At 38.3% G+C, this 17,153-nt stretch overlaps 1 protein-coding gene across 8 annotated transcripts in view; it reads right to left on the bottom strand.

Annotated features, from left to right (window-relative positions):
- Positions 1–1,392: 1,392 nt before the first annotated feature.
- The window catches only part of nrg2b (neuregulin 2b), a 166,490-nt gene continuing 150,729 nt past the window's right edge, over positions 1,393–17,153 (bottom strand). For 7 of the 8 annotated variants that reach the window (XM_073921113.1, XM_009307712.5, XM_005157119.6 and 4 more), the window contains 5 exons: positions 16,555–16,657; positions 13,310–13,433; positions 10,825–10,958; positions 7,994–8,218; positions 1,393–4,030 (listed from right to left, as the gene is read on the bottom strand). In XM_073921113.1, the coding sequence (XP_073777214.1) occupies positions 3,397–4,030; positions 7,994–8,218; positions 10,825–10,958; positions 13,310–13,433; positions 16,555–16,657 (1,220 nt within the window). In that variant the 3' untranslated portion in view covers positions 1,393–3,396. 8 annotated transcript variants of the gene reach the window in all.

Below are 17,153 nucleotides of genomic sequence, written 5' to 3'. Positions count from 1 at the left end.
TATTCCATTTTCTCGAAGCAAAGAGTCTCTGACCCAGCCACAATGCATTATCTACGCCAAAGTTCTTGCAAACAAATGCATGAGGCTTTCCAAATTACTAAGAGATTTGCAGACAACTCATGCCCAACTCTGCAAGTTGTACCCAATACAGCCTACTGATGTTTTGCTTTTTTATTTTACATTAGGCAATTATTTGTGCATAAAGATTTCTAGAGATAGAAATAAACATGCAGTTTGTTTGAAAACAACCTTATTTTTGTCATATCTACTGACAAACTTATGTGAGCAACAATATCAATAAATGTGGAGGGGGGCCTCACAACATTTTCCGGTGGGAAAGGGGATCTCAGGCAAAAAAAGGTTGGTAACCACTGAATTAGGTTAACTGGGCAGGTTAGGGTAATTAGGCAAGTTATTGTATAACGATGTTTGTTCTGTAGACTTAAAAAAAAATGGCCTAAGGGGCTAATAATTTTTAACTTAATTTTTTTTAAATTAAAAACTGCTTTTATTCTAGCCAAAACAAAACAAATAAGACTTTCTCCAGAAGAATTTCTTTTATCAGACATGCTGTGAAAATGTCCTTGTTCTGTTAAACATCATTTGGGAAATATTTAAAAACAAATATTCAAAAGAGGGCGAATAAATCTGACTTCAACTGTATGTCTGGTCAACTTTGTTTTTAAATGTGCTTTATAAGCAAATATTGTATTGTATTGTTTTCAGATTTCTTCAAAAATAGTGTAAATAGTGAGTAAATTAGTATTTTTGGTTGAACTATCCCTTTAAATATTATATCAAAAGTTCAACAAATACTCTGTTTGTACCAAAGACTTCATAGTATACCTCCAAGTACTTCTATATCTAAATATATCAATGATTTTATTCTTGTGAAATGACAGACGGGATGTATTTACTGTAGATATTTTGTTGTTGAGCTTCTAAATCATAATGTTACTAAAAGGTCTTTCTAAAAACGTAACATCTTTTAAGCAAACTTGAAAAAATGTATCCTGAAAATAAAGAGACGGCACGGTGGCTCAGTGGTTAGCACTGTCACCTCACAGCAAGTTTGGTTTGAGTCCCAGCTGGGCCGGATGGCATTTCTGTGTGGAGTTTGTTCGGTTTCCCCTACAAAGACATGGGGTATAAGTGAGTTGGGTAAACAAAGTTGGCCATAATGTATGAGTGTGTGTGTGTAAATGTTAGTGTATGGGTGTTTCCCAGTACTGGGTTGCGGCTGGAAGGGCATCCGTTGTGCAAAACAAATGCTGAAATAGTTGGCGGTTATTTCCGCTGTGGCGACCCCTGATAAATAAGGCACTAAGCTGAAGGAAAATGAATTAGTTTTAGTATAAAGACCCCCAAGAAACAGACGTACATCCTGAAGAATTCATTTTTTAAAATGGTAGGAATTAAGATTTATTTTTTTTCCATATGAACAAGTGGTTTGATTTTATTTGTATTTTTTACAAGTACTATTTTTTTTGAGAAAACTTGCAAAAATTTCTAGCATATTCCAAGTCAAGAATGAACATGAAAAAGGGGATTTATTGCTGAATGTCAAATGAAAACTACACTTTCACCGTGTGAATACGACTCAGTTGCTGCGGTTACCATGCACCCATCTATCTGAACCACTAGAACATGCAGAGAGAGGGACGCCTTACAGGCAGAGAGGAAGAACAGAAGAAACAGAGAGAGGAAAAACAGGAAGAAAATCAATCCGTGAGACGAGTAGTGCTTTAAAACGAATGAGTCTTGAGCATGTGTGTGTGTAAGTGTGTGTAAGTTTATCTGAATGTGTGTGTGTGTAAGTGTAAGTGTTGTGTGGGTGGACGGTTCGTCTTTTTTAAATGTAGGTTGCTGGGCTTCTGGAACAAGGGGGTTTACACTTTTAATCCACCTAATGTAGCACGTCTAGTAGCCGAACACGCATTGCTTCAAGCAAGTCTCCAACTTGCATACAGATGTGTCAAAGGGAGAGAGAGAGAAAAATAGAGAGAGAGAGAGAGAACACAGACTTGGAACGACCCTACCAAAAACAAAAGGAAAGCCAACAAAACATGGATCGTTCTCAGACAAACACATCTGGTCGTATATCGTTCTTCGTCGTCTTCCCAGCATGACGCAGACAAGACGGGCAGTAATGGATCTGTTTTATGGGTAATGCAGTTTTCGATGAAAAGTCCTGAGACACAGTGCGGCTTAAAGCTGCTGGCATAGGAATGGGAACGTGTGGGAAAGAGATGTAGGTCCGTGTAGGCTAGAATCAGGCTGGATTGGTTCCTCCGCAGGCCAACGACTACACAAGGAAGGAAAGTTACAGTGCAATGAGCTCGTGTCACCACAAGGGGGCAGTTTAACCCATTTGCGTTAACTCGGTAACATAACGGAGCTCCCCTTCGACAAAGCCAACATCCTTAAAAGAGTACAAGCATACAAGTATACACACACAGGCGCACGTCGACACTCACAACACGCACACGCGCTCGAAACGTTAACCTGAAGACGAATACAACTCGAACGCACGAACGGAACATGTTCTCGCACGAAACCGCGTACACAAAAACACATACGTTTACACTGAGGTTCAACGATATTCTCACGCACACGGACAGAAGTGTAAACACATTCATTGGACGCACAGACCACCATTTGGAAAACCCTGAACACCAGGGCCGATACTGTGACCCAGCGCCATGCCCTGTGAACTCCTGCGTACTTCTGTTTCAATGGAAACAATATGCGACGACCAGTTGAGAGAAAAGAAACTGAGAAATGTCGAAACTGAAGTTGAACGCAAACGGCGCTCGGATGCGCGAACCAATCGGCATCCGATGCGATTTAACGTCGGTCATGTGTGTGCGTGTGAATCCTACTCATGTAAACAAACACCTTACACAGAAGTGATTCGATATTGCATGGTGTCTGAATAATATCACAGTTCAAATGGGGAGATCCTGAACGAACGAAACAAACTAACAAAGAAAAAAACAAACAAACCAAAAAAACAAACAAACATGTCTATAAAACCCAAGAGTCTGTTTTTAAGAAAGGCTACAAAAAGTCAACTGAACCTCCCTCGTCGGCAAACAGCAAAAGGCACCACAATATTATTCTATTTCTAACTCGTGAAAAAATTGGCACGTAATTCTTCTTCATAATGCTGTAAATCAAAAAAAGGAATTACATATAAATAGTTTTTCCCCCTATAAAAAAAGTCTTTGCTGCTAGCTAGTAGACAATTTTTGCTGAAATGAAAATAAATATTTCATTTGTTTAGAATATCTTCTGTTATATAAAATAAAAAATATTTCTCATAGGTGCAGGTCTATAGCATATCATTTGTTTTGCGCGACTACGCAAGTCCGTCCGTCTCTCGTTGATCTTTTTTTAAAGGGGTGCATTGTCCGGTCTGAACCGCGACTGTGTCAGTTTGTTGGCCTGCACGTTAGGTCGGGAGCCCGAGCGTCCCGTGTTGCTGAAAGTCCGCGTGTCGTTGGGTCGGTAGATGGTGGCCGGTTCGGTGGCGTTCATGTTCTGCATACTGAGAAATGGCGTGCTCTCGCCGTGGCCGAGGTCACCGACCTCCTCGTCCTCCCACTCGCTGTCTGACAGGCAGCTTTGAGAACTGTAGTTCCTAGGGCCTGGAGTGTGCCCGTTGATCCGCGATCTCCTGCGCCAACGCCGGCTGCCGCTGCTTTTTTTTGGCTGCTCTCGGGAGGACATGTATTCCTGTGTGGTCTCGTAATCCTCATCGTCCACGAAACGGTACGGGCTGGACGGAAGGGAGCCTGTGCTCTCTGCCGCATAATATGGCCGCCGGGAGCGGCGGTAGCGGTACAGCAGGGGCTGGTCATCGTCGGGCGAGTAAGCCGCCATTGCAATGGCCGAGGCGGCGGGCGGCAGGGACAGGGCGTGGCTGGCGTTGGGTGTGGTGATCTGAAAGGTAGGCACCTGCGGGGGCAGTGAGGAGTGAAAGTCCACCGGTGAGAGACGAGCAGGCGTGGTCAGAGCAGACACGTACCTGTGGGGAGACACAAAGACATGAGAGGAGGTCAGTTGTCTGTGGAAGAGGTGAAAAGGCAAATACATCTATAGGGGATCCCAAATGAGATTGTTTTTTTGAAATCAAGTGCACTGCATGCTCAGAAACGTCTACTCTACGTGTGTCAAAACTTGGGTTTAGCTCCAACTTGCTTCAACACACCTGCCAGGAAGTTTTTTAGTATGCTAGTTAGAGCTTAATTAGCTGTTTTAGGTGTGTTTCACTGGGGTTGGAGCTAAACTCTGCAGGACACCGGCCTTCCAGGACTACTTTGTGCACCTATCCCTGCCTCTAACCTACCCCTCATAGTGACATCACTTGCTCTATAGAGTGCATGTGTCTGAGCACTTACACTACTCAGCACTCACACAGACACTGCTGCCTTTTTAGGGCTGCACGAATGCATGAAGGTTATTAAGGTCGTATTTTCATGGTCATGCATGTCAAAAATGAACACAAACAGTATTGAAGCCATTAAAAATGCAATAAATAGTTCAACATTTCTTTTTCTTCCATGGACCTTCCATTGAGCCAAATCCCAAAACGGTCCAATGGGTTGAATGTCTCAATCATAGTTCAGTAAGTTTATAAATTACTGTAAATTGATAAGAATATCATTAAAAATCATTAATTAATACCTTAAGCCTAATTTTACGAGTGGCTGTTTTTGGTAGATGACATTAATTTTTTTCATCCATATATTTCTAAAAACATAATTATACACTGTCACTGAAAACTATTGGTGTCTGACAAAAACTTTTTTCACTACCTCTTTTTCCACCCTTTTATCATAATAAAAATCATTATGGCATAATGCATTAGTTATATCATAAGTATTCGCAAGTACAATGTAAATAAAATTCGAAATCAAACAGGTTTAATTAAAGACAATTTAATCCAACAAGTTAGGTAAGTTTGACACACCTAGTTTAATGTTTAAACGGAGTATAAGGAATTTTATAAAGAAATTAGGATATAAATATTAGTATTATGTATTTTAAGGTTTTTAATGCACAATACTATAGTAATATTGAAATATATTACTTTTTTTGGTATTTTGAGAATCAAAACACAATCGATTTTTAAATATGTTTGGTAAAAGATTTGAGTTGGTTGTAAGACCTTCTTTGAACACACAAAGTTTTCTCTAAAATCCCAAAAAGCCAATTCTAAAAGGTAGTTTGCATGTCATTGACTAGTGATACTACTAGCGAACACATCAGGGCCAATACAGTCCAATCCAATGGGGAACATTTTTAAATATACACTACACTACCAATCAAAATTTCAGGATCTGTAAAATTGTGTAAATGCATTGTATGTCATAAGATGCATTCTCATTTTTTCAAAATAACTATAAATTTAAAAAAATGTAACAAAGCATTCAACAAAATTTCTCACAAATAAAGTAATCTGTGAATCTTAATCAGCCTATTTGCATGAATCATCCAACAAAAACAGACAGTTCTTTAAAATTAATAAGACTTTCCAGAGCTACTACAGAGAGGAAAAATAGACATTTAATGGTATATTTCACCCCAAAATGATAATTTGCAGTTAACCCTTTAACTTGCACTCTATAAAAAGGTTGCTTTTGACCAAATTCTTTGGTTAAACTGTCTTGATGACACCACTCTAAGCAAATGTAATTTGTTTTTATGACATTTTATGAGATTTTCTATGACATTTTTATGACACTTGTGATAAAAAGTTACTAATTACGATGCCTGTTAAAGAGTTCATTTGTGTCAGCTAATGTGACAGAAAGCACATGCTTCACACTGTTGTAAACACATTCCAAATTTTTAGCCGCAGCTATGCAGTAAAGGTAATAATATATTAAATAACTTTCAGGGTTTTTTTTGTACAGTCCAATTGCTTTAATGTACTGACAGGAACCATAAACCCTAAACTTTATCCAATAGCTATTAGTTTAGTTTATTTTCATATAAAATATAAAAATATTACATAATATACTTATTTGACTCTTAAAGTGACAGTTACGCCATTAACCAACCACCAAGGACAACAGTTCCAGCTAATAAACTATTCGGTAATGTCAAAGGACAAAGTAATCCTGTGTGGTTTAAAGGTGAGTAAAACCAGTGAACAGTGTAGTAGTGTTTTGGCACACAACATTGCTACGTCAAAAAAAAAAGTGATACAAAAAATTTAACAACAGTCTCTGAAAGGGTCCAGCAAAACCACAAAAAGTCTTTAGACGTGGTCTGAAAAGTTGCTAAATATAGAGATGAAGTTGGTAAGTTGGCAAGACTGAAATCACTGTTTTCCATCAAGGTAACCTGAGGTGTTGAAATATATTTGGCTAAACCGGGAGTGGGCAGAGTTTCAAATACCAAAACAAAGGCAGTAATTACGACACGAATGTTCATTTTTAAAGTAAAATAACTGACTTTAGCATTGTTTTTTCAGATAAACAAGTATGTTCATTTACCATGTCTCTTAAATATCTGCAAACATATTATCTTTAGTCAAAAATGTACATACAGCACCTTTAAGCTGCAGGACAGACAACATGCTGTCGTTTGACCATTATGTGTTTCTCTGTGAAGCTCTTCTTTGGCTCTCGACAAAGACAGTTGCACTTTTTTGGCTCCTCTTGTCTCATCTTATTCTAACTTTGAGGCTCTCCTTGCCCTGCTCTCCAAACAAATAAGGAATTATGGATTTGATCCACTGGTCTTTGAACACAATTAACACCATCTTCTCAGCGAGAAGTCTGGGTTCGGGAGAACCCAACTGTCCTTCGGGGACGTTTGCAGCTAAATGCATGATGGACTGGTGGGAGAAGTGGGGTGTTGTTTGCCTGGCTGCTCTGTCCCTGGAGGATATTGAAGATATCTATCTATTCGGAACTTTGATGACAGGGTTTCTGCTGATGGGCTTAGGCGGAGCCCTCGGGAATCGACGATTGAAAAAAGCGGTCAGTGCGGCTCAAAACCCCACCAAGCTGACTGAATGGATTGAAATGGTGGCGAGCAGGGTTGTTGGTACTCAGACTGTGGCATTAGAACAAAATCAGGGAGAAACTAGCAACATTGCAACGTGAATTGGTTAGACGAACATTAGATATCTACGAAACTGGCAGATATTGACCAAAATTGAAAACCCTTTCTTCTCTTTCGGCTTCCTTGAGACTCTTGCCAGACGGCCTCAGCTGGAAACAAACAACTTCACCCGGAGAACATGATAACGAGACATCCTGAATTCCTGCTCCCTGTTCCAAGGACACCTGTGAGACTCTACAGCAGGAGTCACCAATCTCGGTCCTGGAGGGCCGGTGTCCCTGCAAAATTTAGCTCCAACTTGCCTCAACACACCTGCCTGGGTGTTTCAAGTATACCAAGTAAGACCTTGATTAGCTCATTCAGTTGTGTTTGATTAGGGTCGGAGGTAAAATCTGCAGGACACCGGCCCTACAAGAACAAGTTTGGTGAACCCTGCTCTACAGGCTTACACACACACATACACAGCTACAGAAATACAATCACTGCATAACCCCAACATCCCACCTCTTCAAGTGCACTGGTGTGGGTAGGTAGGTCTGTGACCAGTGCCCCCTGGCTGCAGGACCAGATGGCTGTTGCCTTTATTGGACTATCTCCACATCTCCTGTTCCCATCCCCAGTTGTGATGTCATGTCTGTGTCTATGTGTTTATGTGCTAGTGCTGGGGCTTCCCCCCCCCCCCCCCCCCCTGATCTCACACTGCCCTACTTCAACGAAAATCTAAGAAGGGCTTTTTTCCCTCTTCCCTAATGTGTCTTATTTCCGTAGCTTCCTAAAAGCTACCTCTCATCTGACCTGTCTTCCACTGAAATGTGTGATGTTCGTGTATGGTCAAGCGGGGTCCCATTTTACTGCATGTAAAAGTGTATGTGACAATTAAAAGCTTTTTATCATCATCCCCCCTTTCACTCACCTGTCGCTGTGAGGCGAGTCCCGCAGGGAGTCATACGAGTCTCCATACTGCAGAGAGCACTGTGTGGCATCAGGATAACCACAGTAGGCGGCACGGCGGGCACGTGCCTCCATACACGCCGGGCTACTGCATTTACTGGTGCCGACGGAGGAGGAGAGCGCCCCCGACTGGCAATCTGAATGAATGCTGTCCGTCCGCTCCATACTCCATGTGCGCTCCTCGTGCCTGAGAAGAAGAGAAAACCGACAAAAATCTGAGAGGAATGCACGGAAGGATTCGAAGATGTAGATAGTATTTGTTACATTTCAATTTAAAATGTGAAGATGAATTAAATTAATCAAAAGCTATTATGAAGACATTTATAATGCTACACCAAAATTTCTAAATATAAATTCTGAGTGCGCCTCACATAGGTGAGTGGGCTGAACAAACCACCTGTAAAAAATGCACATTTTCATCTAGTTATTCACCAGATACTTTCTTACAATTACTCCATTATCTCTATAAAAACATTGTACATTTCTGAGTGTGACACAGGTGAGTGGGCTTGACAAATCAACTGTAGAAACTGTTGATTTGTTTTGAACTCTTCTCTCTATATGCATTGGACACTATAATTAGGGGCCGACTACACAGGACATGCTTTTGGCATTGAGAGGCGCCTGTTTTGAATGGTTTACTAACGGCAACAATTGTTTTGCGTGCTGCTTATGCACCCTGCGGGCCTTTGCCATGACAGCTCTGAGCGGAAAACTGCTTTACCTCAGTCATTCCATCTTTTTCATTCTCCAATCAAAGGAAATAAGAGGCGGGGTCTCGGGAGCTGTATGACTCGCAAATCTTGAATTTCACAATGTTAATAAACATTAAAATTATACTAATATCAACAGCAACACTCGCGCTCTATAGGCAGGCGATTCAGTCAACAAAAATACATTGCAGTGTGCCTAGTGTTTTTGGAACGTAAAAACGTGTTTGGTGTGATCGACCCCTTAGGGTGCTTTCATGCTAGCACATTTGGTCCACACCTGGGTTTGTTTGATGTCAAAGTATGGCACGTTTAGCTAATGTGAACGATGTCTTCAGAACTCGAGTGCGCACCTGCGAATTATACCCAAGCACGCCTGAAAATGCTGGTATGGGGTATGGTTTGCAAGAACATCGGTTCGGTATACTTCTGATATGAATGCAATCGTACCAAATAACTGAAGGGAATCGCGAACTGTACAACAAGCTTTTTTTCCATTACATTCATTTATGTGTGTGGACTGATCCAGTGCACACACTGATAATGTCTTTTTTCACCTCTAAAAACAACTTCTGCAGACATCACGTTATGTTCTGAACATTTTTTCATGATGTTTGTACGTCTTTCCATTTTGGCGCCATCTAGCAACAGCTGTACACACAACAGCAGCTTGATGATGCAAGCATACCAGGGTTCAGAAGGAAACAAGACTAGCTGAGAAGGTGGCAAGGGGAGGACAATCGAACTTGAGTTTGGACCAGGCAATTGAACTAAGTGTGCACCCACCAGCTCCATCTCAAAAAGGAAAACTACGTTTACTTGTGAATGTACCAACAATCATGTTGCACTACTTCCCTTTTCAACCTAAAATTGACTTACTTTTTTTGCATGGTATTGTTTTTGTTTTGTGTAAAATACTTGCATAGTCTGTCTTGGGTTATGCATAATTAACTGTTTATAGTATATGTATAGTTAGATATGTGCTCCAGTATGTTAATCGGTTTAAAAGTTTCTCTTACATACAGTGTTGTTTTTATTTATGATTATGTGTTATCTGAACTTTCTTTTTTAAAGAATAATACAAATGTATTAAAGTGTCCATACAAATATTAAGCATTATTCCAAATAGTTTTAAAGTATTTTTACTGCGTCTTGACTATCAAATGATTTCTGTGGGACTGTGTTACTCAGTAGACTGGAGTAATTATTTTTTTTTTAAATTATTGTTATTTAAATCTAAACTATACTCTATTAAAGTTATGTATTGGAAATAAATTAAATAAAACAAAAACATAATTTTATTTTACACTAATTGTAATGTTACATTTAATACTGAAAACAAACTAAAAGAAATAACTTTAGACATATTTAAACTATAATACAATATATAATAATACAAAACACAACAAAATTATTGAGGTGAAAATAAAATATTAACATAAAAGCTCAGATTCAATGCTATTAAAAATTTATCAAATTAAAATCTTATTTAAAAGATGCCAACATAACATTTGTTGTTTCATTTGGTAGTGGAAGAAATACAATATATAAAAATCTCAAATTTTAAATAAGTAAAACATAAATAAATAAAAACAATAATTAAAAAATGACGTTTTTAAAATATTTGAAGTTTAAAATAATAGTACTAAATATTTTTTTTTATAAAACAATTATTAATGAAAGACAAAAAAAAATGCAACCCATTAAAGATTTTTACAAAACTTAAGGTAGTACAATTGTATTAAAATATTAACTATTCACTAGTAAATCAATGATACTAAATTGCTGTATTTCCCCCCACAATATAACTCTTTTTACTGTTTTTTTGATGAGTGCAGCCTCTTAATAGTCCCTCATGCTCATTTAATAAAGATGCAGTAAAAACAGCAGTTTTGTAAGATGATAAATTCTTTTATATATACTATATATTTCCTTTAAACAAACAAAATACATCAACGGATGGATAGATATACATTAAGTTAGTTGAGTTGGCAAATGAGCATCTAAAGAGACAGATGAGAGGAGGATATACAGTGCAGTAGGAGACGGATATATTTCTGGATATATTGACAGAGGTCAGTACCGGTGGCTGGAAGTGTGAGACGCTGTGGAGGTGTGGTGGGACCGTGACGACATTCGGCTGCCCGAGAAATTGCCTGATGTTTCAGTTCCATGTCGTACTACTCGTTCAGTTGCCGGGACATTCTTAGATATATACTGCAATAAAAAACAAAAACGCTTGATGACAAATCAAAAACTATTCAGACAGCAACATTTCTCACATTATATCACAGTTTATTCAACAGTTTAGAAAATGGTAATAAAATATGACAAATTCAGAGATAAACAGTGTCAAAACTTCATCTTGTGACAAATTTTATCAGTACATACATACATATTAATACTACATTCATTTATTGGTGCAGGAATATTAATTTGTAACCGTTTGTTTTATGTCAAAAATACATTTGTGTTTGATCATCACACATCTGCTGAAACAGTCAATCAAAGGTTGCTGTAGGTCAGATATTACACTCACTAACCCTCAAAACATTGAAAACTTAAATACATTTGGTTATTTAATATGTAATGGAATTAAATAAATAAATTTGCAAATGCATTGCACAAACTAATATTACAGACTTTTTTCATCCGATAGTCATTGTATAATTTAGACACTGGCTACAGTCTATATAAATTGGACTTAAAAAAACTGAGTTACCAACCAACCAACCAGTCAATCAACCAACAAACCAACCAACCAGTCAATCAACCAACAAACCAACAAACCAACCAACCAGTCAATCAACCAACAAACCAACCAACCAGTCAATTAACCAACAAACCAATCAGTCAATCAACCAACCAACCAACAAATCAATCAATCAATCAATCAATCAATCAATCAATCAATCAATCAATCAATCAATCAATCAATCAATCAATCAATCAATCAATCAATCAATCAATCAATCAATCAATCAACCAACCAACCAACCAACCAACCAACCAACCAACCAACCAGTCAATTAACCAACAAACCAATCAGTCAATCAACCAACCAACCAACCAACCAACAAATCAATCAATCAATCAATCAATCAATCAATCAATCAATCAATCAATCAATCAATCAATCAATCAATCAATCAATCAATCAATCAATCAGCCAGCTAATTAACCAACCAATGAATTAGTTTATTTAACCAATCAATTAATCAACCAACCAACCAACCAGCCAATCAACCAACCAACAAATTAATTTATTGAAACAACCAACCGACAAATCAATCAATTACTCAACCAACCAACCAACAAACCAACCAACCAGCCAACAAATCAACCAATGAATCAATCAATAAATAAATGAACCAACCAACCAACCAACCAACCAACCAACACAAATCGACCGACCGACCGACCAGCCAGCTAATTAACCAACCAATTAATTAGTTTATTTAACCAATCAATCAATCAATTAATCAACAAGCAAGCAACAAACCAACAAATGAATCAATCAATCAATCAATCAATCAATCAATCAATCAACCAGCCAACCAATGCATTAATTTATTTAACCAACCAACCAACCAATTAATCAATCAAGCAACCAGCCAATCAACTAACCAACAAATCAATCATTCACTCAATCAATCAATTAATCAATCAATCAATCAATCAATCGATCAATCAATCAATCAATCAATCAATCAACCAGCCAACCAATGCATTAATTTATTTAACCAACCAACCAACCAACCAACCAATTAATCAATCAAGCAACCAGCCAATCAATCAACCAACCAACAAGTGAATCAATCAATCAACAAATCAATCAGTTAATCAATTAACCAATCAACCAACCAACTAACCAACCAACCAACCAACCAACCAACCAACACAAATCAATCAATCAATCAATCAATCAATCAATCAATCAATCAATCAATCAATCAATCAATCAATCAATCAATCAATCAATCAGCCAGCCAGCTAATTAACTCATCAATTAATTCGTTTATTTAACCAATCAATCAATCAATCAATCAATCAATCAATCAATCAATCAATCAATCAATCAATCAATCAATCAATTAATCAACAAGCAAGCAACCAACCAACAAAGCAATCAACCAATCAATCAATCAATTAATCAATCAATCAACCAGCCAACCAATGCATTAATTTATTTAACCAACTAACCAACATATCAATCAATTACTCAATCAAGCAACCAGCCAATCAATCAACCAACAAATCAATAAATTAATCAATTAACCAAACAACCAACCAACCAACTAACCAACCAATCAACCAACCAACGAATCAACCAATCATTCAATCAAACCTAAACCTAGGTCAGTACTAAAAGCTAAATTGTAAAAGCAACTTTATACTGATCAATAAGTGCATCATCACACTTTTATTCCTACATCTTCTGAACCAGAGCTGCTCCTCTCTATATACAGAGGATACATACTGTGAAGGCCCCCCAAACCTCCAGGGAGCCCACTTGATATCCAAGAAAACATAATGACAAGCAGGACAAGAGATTTAAACAGACTCACATCCACCATGGGGATCTCCTCAGGCCCGGGGCCAGGATGGTTGGGTCCGTTGGCCAGCATGCGGTTTGGATGCTCCGCACACATGTTCTGGTGCAGATGGTTATGCATCTTCTTTCTTTGTTTCCTAAAAAAAACCCCATAATATCTGATCAGTGACCTATACCACTATAGCAAAGACTCTGTACATAAAACAAGATATGAACCAATATCCAGTTAAATCCAATCTTTTGAAAAATGCTTGGTTGTTTTAGGACAAACTTAACATTTGGTCTTAAAGGGAAGTTTAGATTCTAATCACTTTACAGATTTGTGTGTGTTGAGCATCAGTTAAGACAATGTTAGCACCTGTTAGCTTTAATTGTTTGATAAACTGGATCATTTTAAGCTTTTGCCAGCTAATTTCAGCTTCCGGGTTTAAAATGATTTTTGGGGCGGGATCAAAATCGGCGACGTAGCGCAAAACTGCAAGTGCAAAGAAGAACAAAGACGCGTCTGTTGCTCATTATTATTCATAGCAGAGTTTTCTTATAATATAAGAATATCCGGCTACTTAATTATTCATGAATGCACGTGCTTTTCAATGGCAAGGCAGTGCCAAGCTATAAGACCCTATGTTGATTGATGACTGTATGAAATCGCGTCCACGGACCCATAGCACGTAGTATTTAGCCATTAATGAAGGCATGTTTTTCCCAGCGATTATGTCAGGGCCGAAACAGCAAAGCTATTTCTGTGCAGCAAGCATTTTTGTCGGGAGAGCAGTCCAAGTATGGTGGAGAATGGCGGACTTAGTCCTTTATCAGTGGAGTTCGTTCACATTTAGACACATCGCCGTGCTGCTGTATTTGCCTAAATCCTCCAGATTACCAGCAGGGCTAATGGTTGAAATAGACAGGGCAAGAGACCTGGGGCCTCATGTATCAACGCTGCGTACGCACAAAAACTTTGCGTACGCCAGGTTTCATGCTCAGAATCGCTCACGTTTGGATTTACTAACAATGAACTGAACGTGGGAATGTGCGCAGGTTCACGGCAGCTTTCTGGCAGGCGTACGCACATTTTTTGTGCGTGTCTGTTTTATTTCCATTGGCGACTCCTAGAGGCAGTTGTGTTAAATTCTTCTCTACAAAGTGTCTGATCCTTGCTATGGCAGCTGTATGAGACGGGTTCATATAGTAGGTATGTAAGATTTCCATACCACACAGTTGACCAGCTAAACATTAAAGTACAATTTGCAGTGGTCGCCTGTTTTCCCAATGTAATCTGAGCAATCTACTGCACGCACATTGCTATAAAGACACTATCTGAAGATGAATTTGCATGCGTGAATCAGAAACATTTCCATTCAATAAATGTGCAAATAAAATATGATGCACAAACTTATTGATGATTCCTACTTGTCTTTCTCGTGATAAATAGTGGGCAAAATCTGATATGTAGCGGGGAAAAAAAGAAGAAAGAATTCATCAGACGCTGGATTCGAGCCGAGTTAATGCTCGAGCGTGTCAGTACAAGATAACATGCTTCTTATGAGGTGCGCCACTGAGACTGCTAAGGGAACTGCAACATTTTACAGATATAAACCACACTATTTCTTTTTTAAATGCACTCAGTGCGGTGTGTAGACCCAACTGTGTTAACCGTATCAGCTAAACTCTCCCACTCTATTTTTTTCTTTTGTTGTTAATTCCGGAGAACAAACTTGCAAATAACACCGCTTTTCTCCGGTATACCTCTGAAAGCAGCACCTCCAATTCACATTCTGTTCAAAGTTTCTCTTTTTGCTTGATTTTGCCGTTGCTTTTTCGTTGGGTTTTGCCATTAGCATAGTCATTAGCATATTCATACGGGGGAGGAGGCAGGGAGGGGTTTTGTGCTCGTGCATGTTGCGTTCAGTTTCACGTTCATTCAGATGTACAAAAGAATATGCGTGAGATTCGGCGTATATAGTGTTTCATACATCTGAATTTTTTTCTGCGTACGCACATTTACAGCTTTGTGCGTACGCAATGTTTTAGTAAGATTTCCACGCAAGTCTTCGTACATGAGGCCCCTGGTGCACTGAGTATGCATTCAGACCGGGTTATTGAGTGAGAAGTCCTCATTTATAGTGCTTATATAAACACGATTATCTTTATAATGATACAATTTGTAGTTGTGTGATATGAAATTACAAATAAAAAATGTAGCAGGGCATTAAATCTCTGTTTATTTCTTTGCATTTGAACTTTGTAAACTATGAAATCATGCGTGTTCTCAAGATTTGGGTTTCATTTTGTGAGTTGACTGACAACAGTTGTTCGCTCCTCTCATTCTCCCCTGCTCTGCTGGCCACGCCCACTGCTGCCATCATGGAACACCACACCCATTATGATGCTATTTTTTTTTTTGTTCTGAGAAAGACCTAAACCGAAAGTGGGGGGTATCATGGCCCTTTAAGATTGCAACTATGCATTTTTTTTTATAAGAATCACCTGTTTTGTCATTGCTTTAGACATTACACTAGAGAATCATTCAAATACTAGCTCTAAAGTGATATTTGTGCTGTTCTAACGTCAGCTGCAGATGTTAATGAATGGCGGAAGAAAGTAGTTCCTCATACAAAAGGGTTTTTGAGGCTCTCCGTTTTTTTTTTATACACACAATTATGCCATTAAACTGTTGTATAAACGCAATATCACACTCATAGCAATGCGATGTGGCTGTATATCTGCACTGTTGGGGGGCACTAAGGCACTCAGCCTGTGCCCTCGAGCCAAAGACCTATTATATATTTACGATAATTCATAAAAATGCTAAAATGTTATAAAACCGGCATATTTACATTACCATAAGAATAATTTGATGACTTATTGAAGAACTCCATTTGCATTTGCATTTCCACAGTGCAGCGATACAATACTAATTTATTGGCATTTAAGATAATTCTTTGCCACTATCAAGTTACTTTTATTTTTTCAACAGGAGCACTGTTTTTTTTTAGATTTTAAACATTATTTCACTCATATTTTGACATTTTACTTAATTAAAAGATCAAAGTAGACTCTTATCTTGCATTTAATACATTTTTGATCTATTTAAACTTTTAGAAATGGCATTTGATGCAGACACCAAACTCTGTCATCTTATTTTTGACCCATATACGTTTACAACTGAATGACTTTTGAGTTCTGCTTTTACCATTCAGGGCTGTAAGTGCTTTTTAATTTAACATGTGAACATGTGCACAGCTCCCTTTGGCTTACTTGGTTTTGCAGTATGCCACCACGCACACGATGCCAACCACCAGCAGAGCCACGCAGATGCCAGTTATCGTCAGCACTCGTTTTTGGTACAGCTCCTCAGCCTCTGAATGAACGAGAGCCATGGACAAGCACACACATATGCGGACGGAGACACACAGACAAACACATGTACAACACAGAGACACACATACATACAAAACAAACAAGCGCAGCATCAGTGGCAGCCTTTAAACCGGGTCCAAAAACCCACTCAGACTAAAACACTTTATAATGGTCTGTTTGATAAGTTTCTAAACCATCTCATTTACTTGAAGGGGGATAGTTCACCCAAAACATCTCACAATTTACTCACTCTGGGGTTGTACTTTAGTTGTATGCTATTTCGTTTTTTGGACCACAAAAGGATATTTTTTAAATATATGTTTTGCTCACACTCATTCATATTATGGCTATCAATGGTGACAAGCATCATGTTTTTTTAAGTATACAAAATCACAGCATAGTCCTATCATGGAAGACATGCTCTGTATCGCATGTGTTCTGGGTTAATATGACTAGGCATAGTGATACCACTTGTAATGAAACAATACCAAATATAA

Source organism: Danio rerio, chromosome 14 (genome assembly GCF_049306965.1).
Source record: "Danio rerio strain Tuebingen ecotype United States chromosome 14, GRCz12tu, whole genome shotgun sequence".
NCBI lineage: Eukaryota > Metazoa > Chordata > Actinopteri > Cypriniformes > Danionidae > Danio > Danio rerio.
Note: the sequence above shows the minus strand (reverse complement) of the source record. Positions and strands in the feature narration are given on the sequence as shown.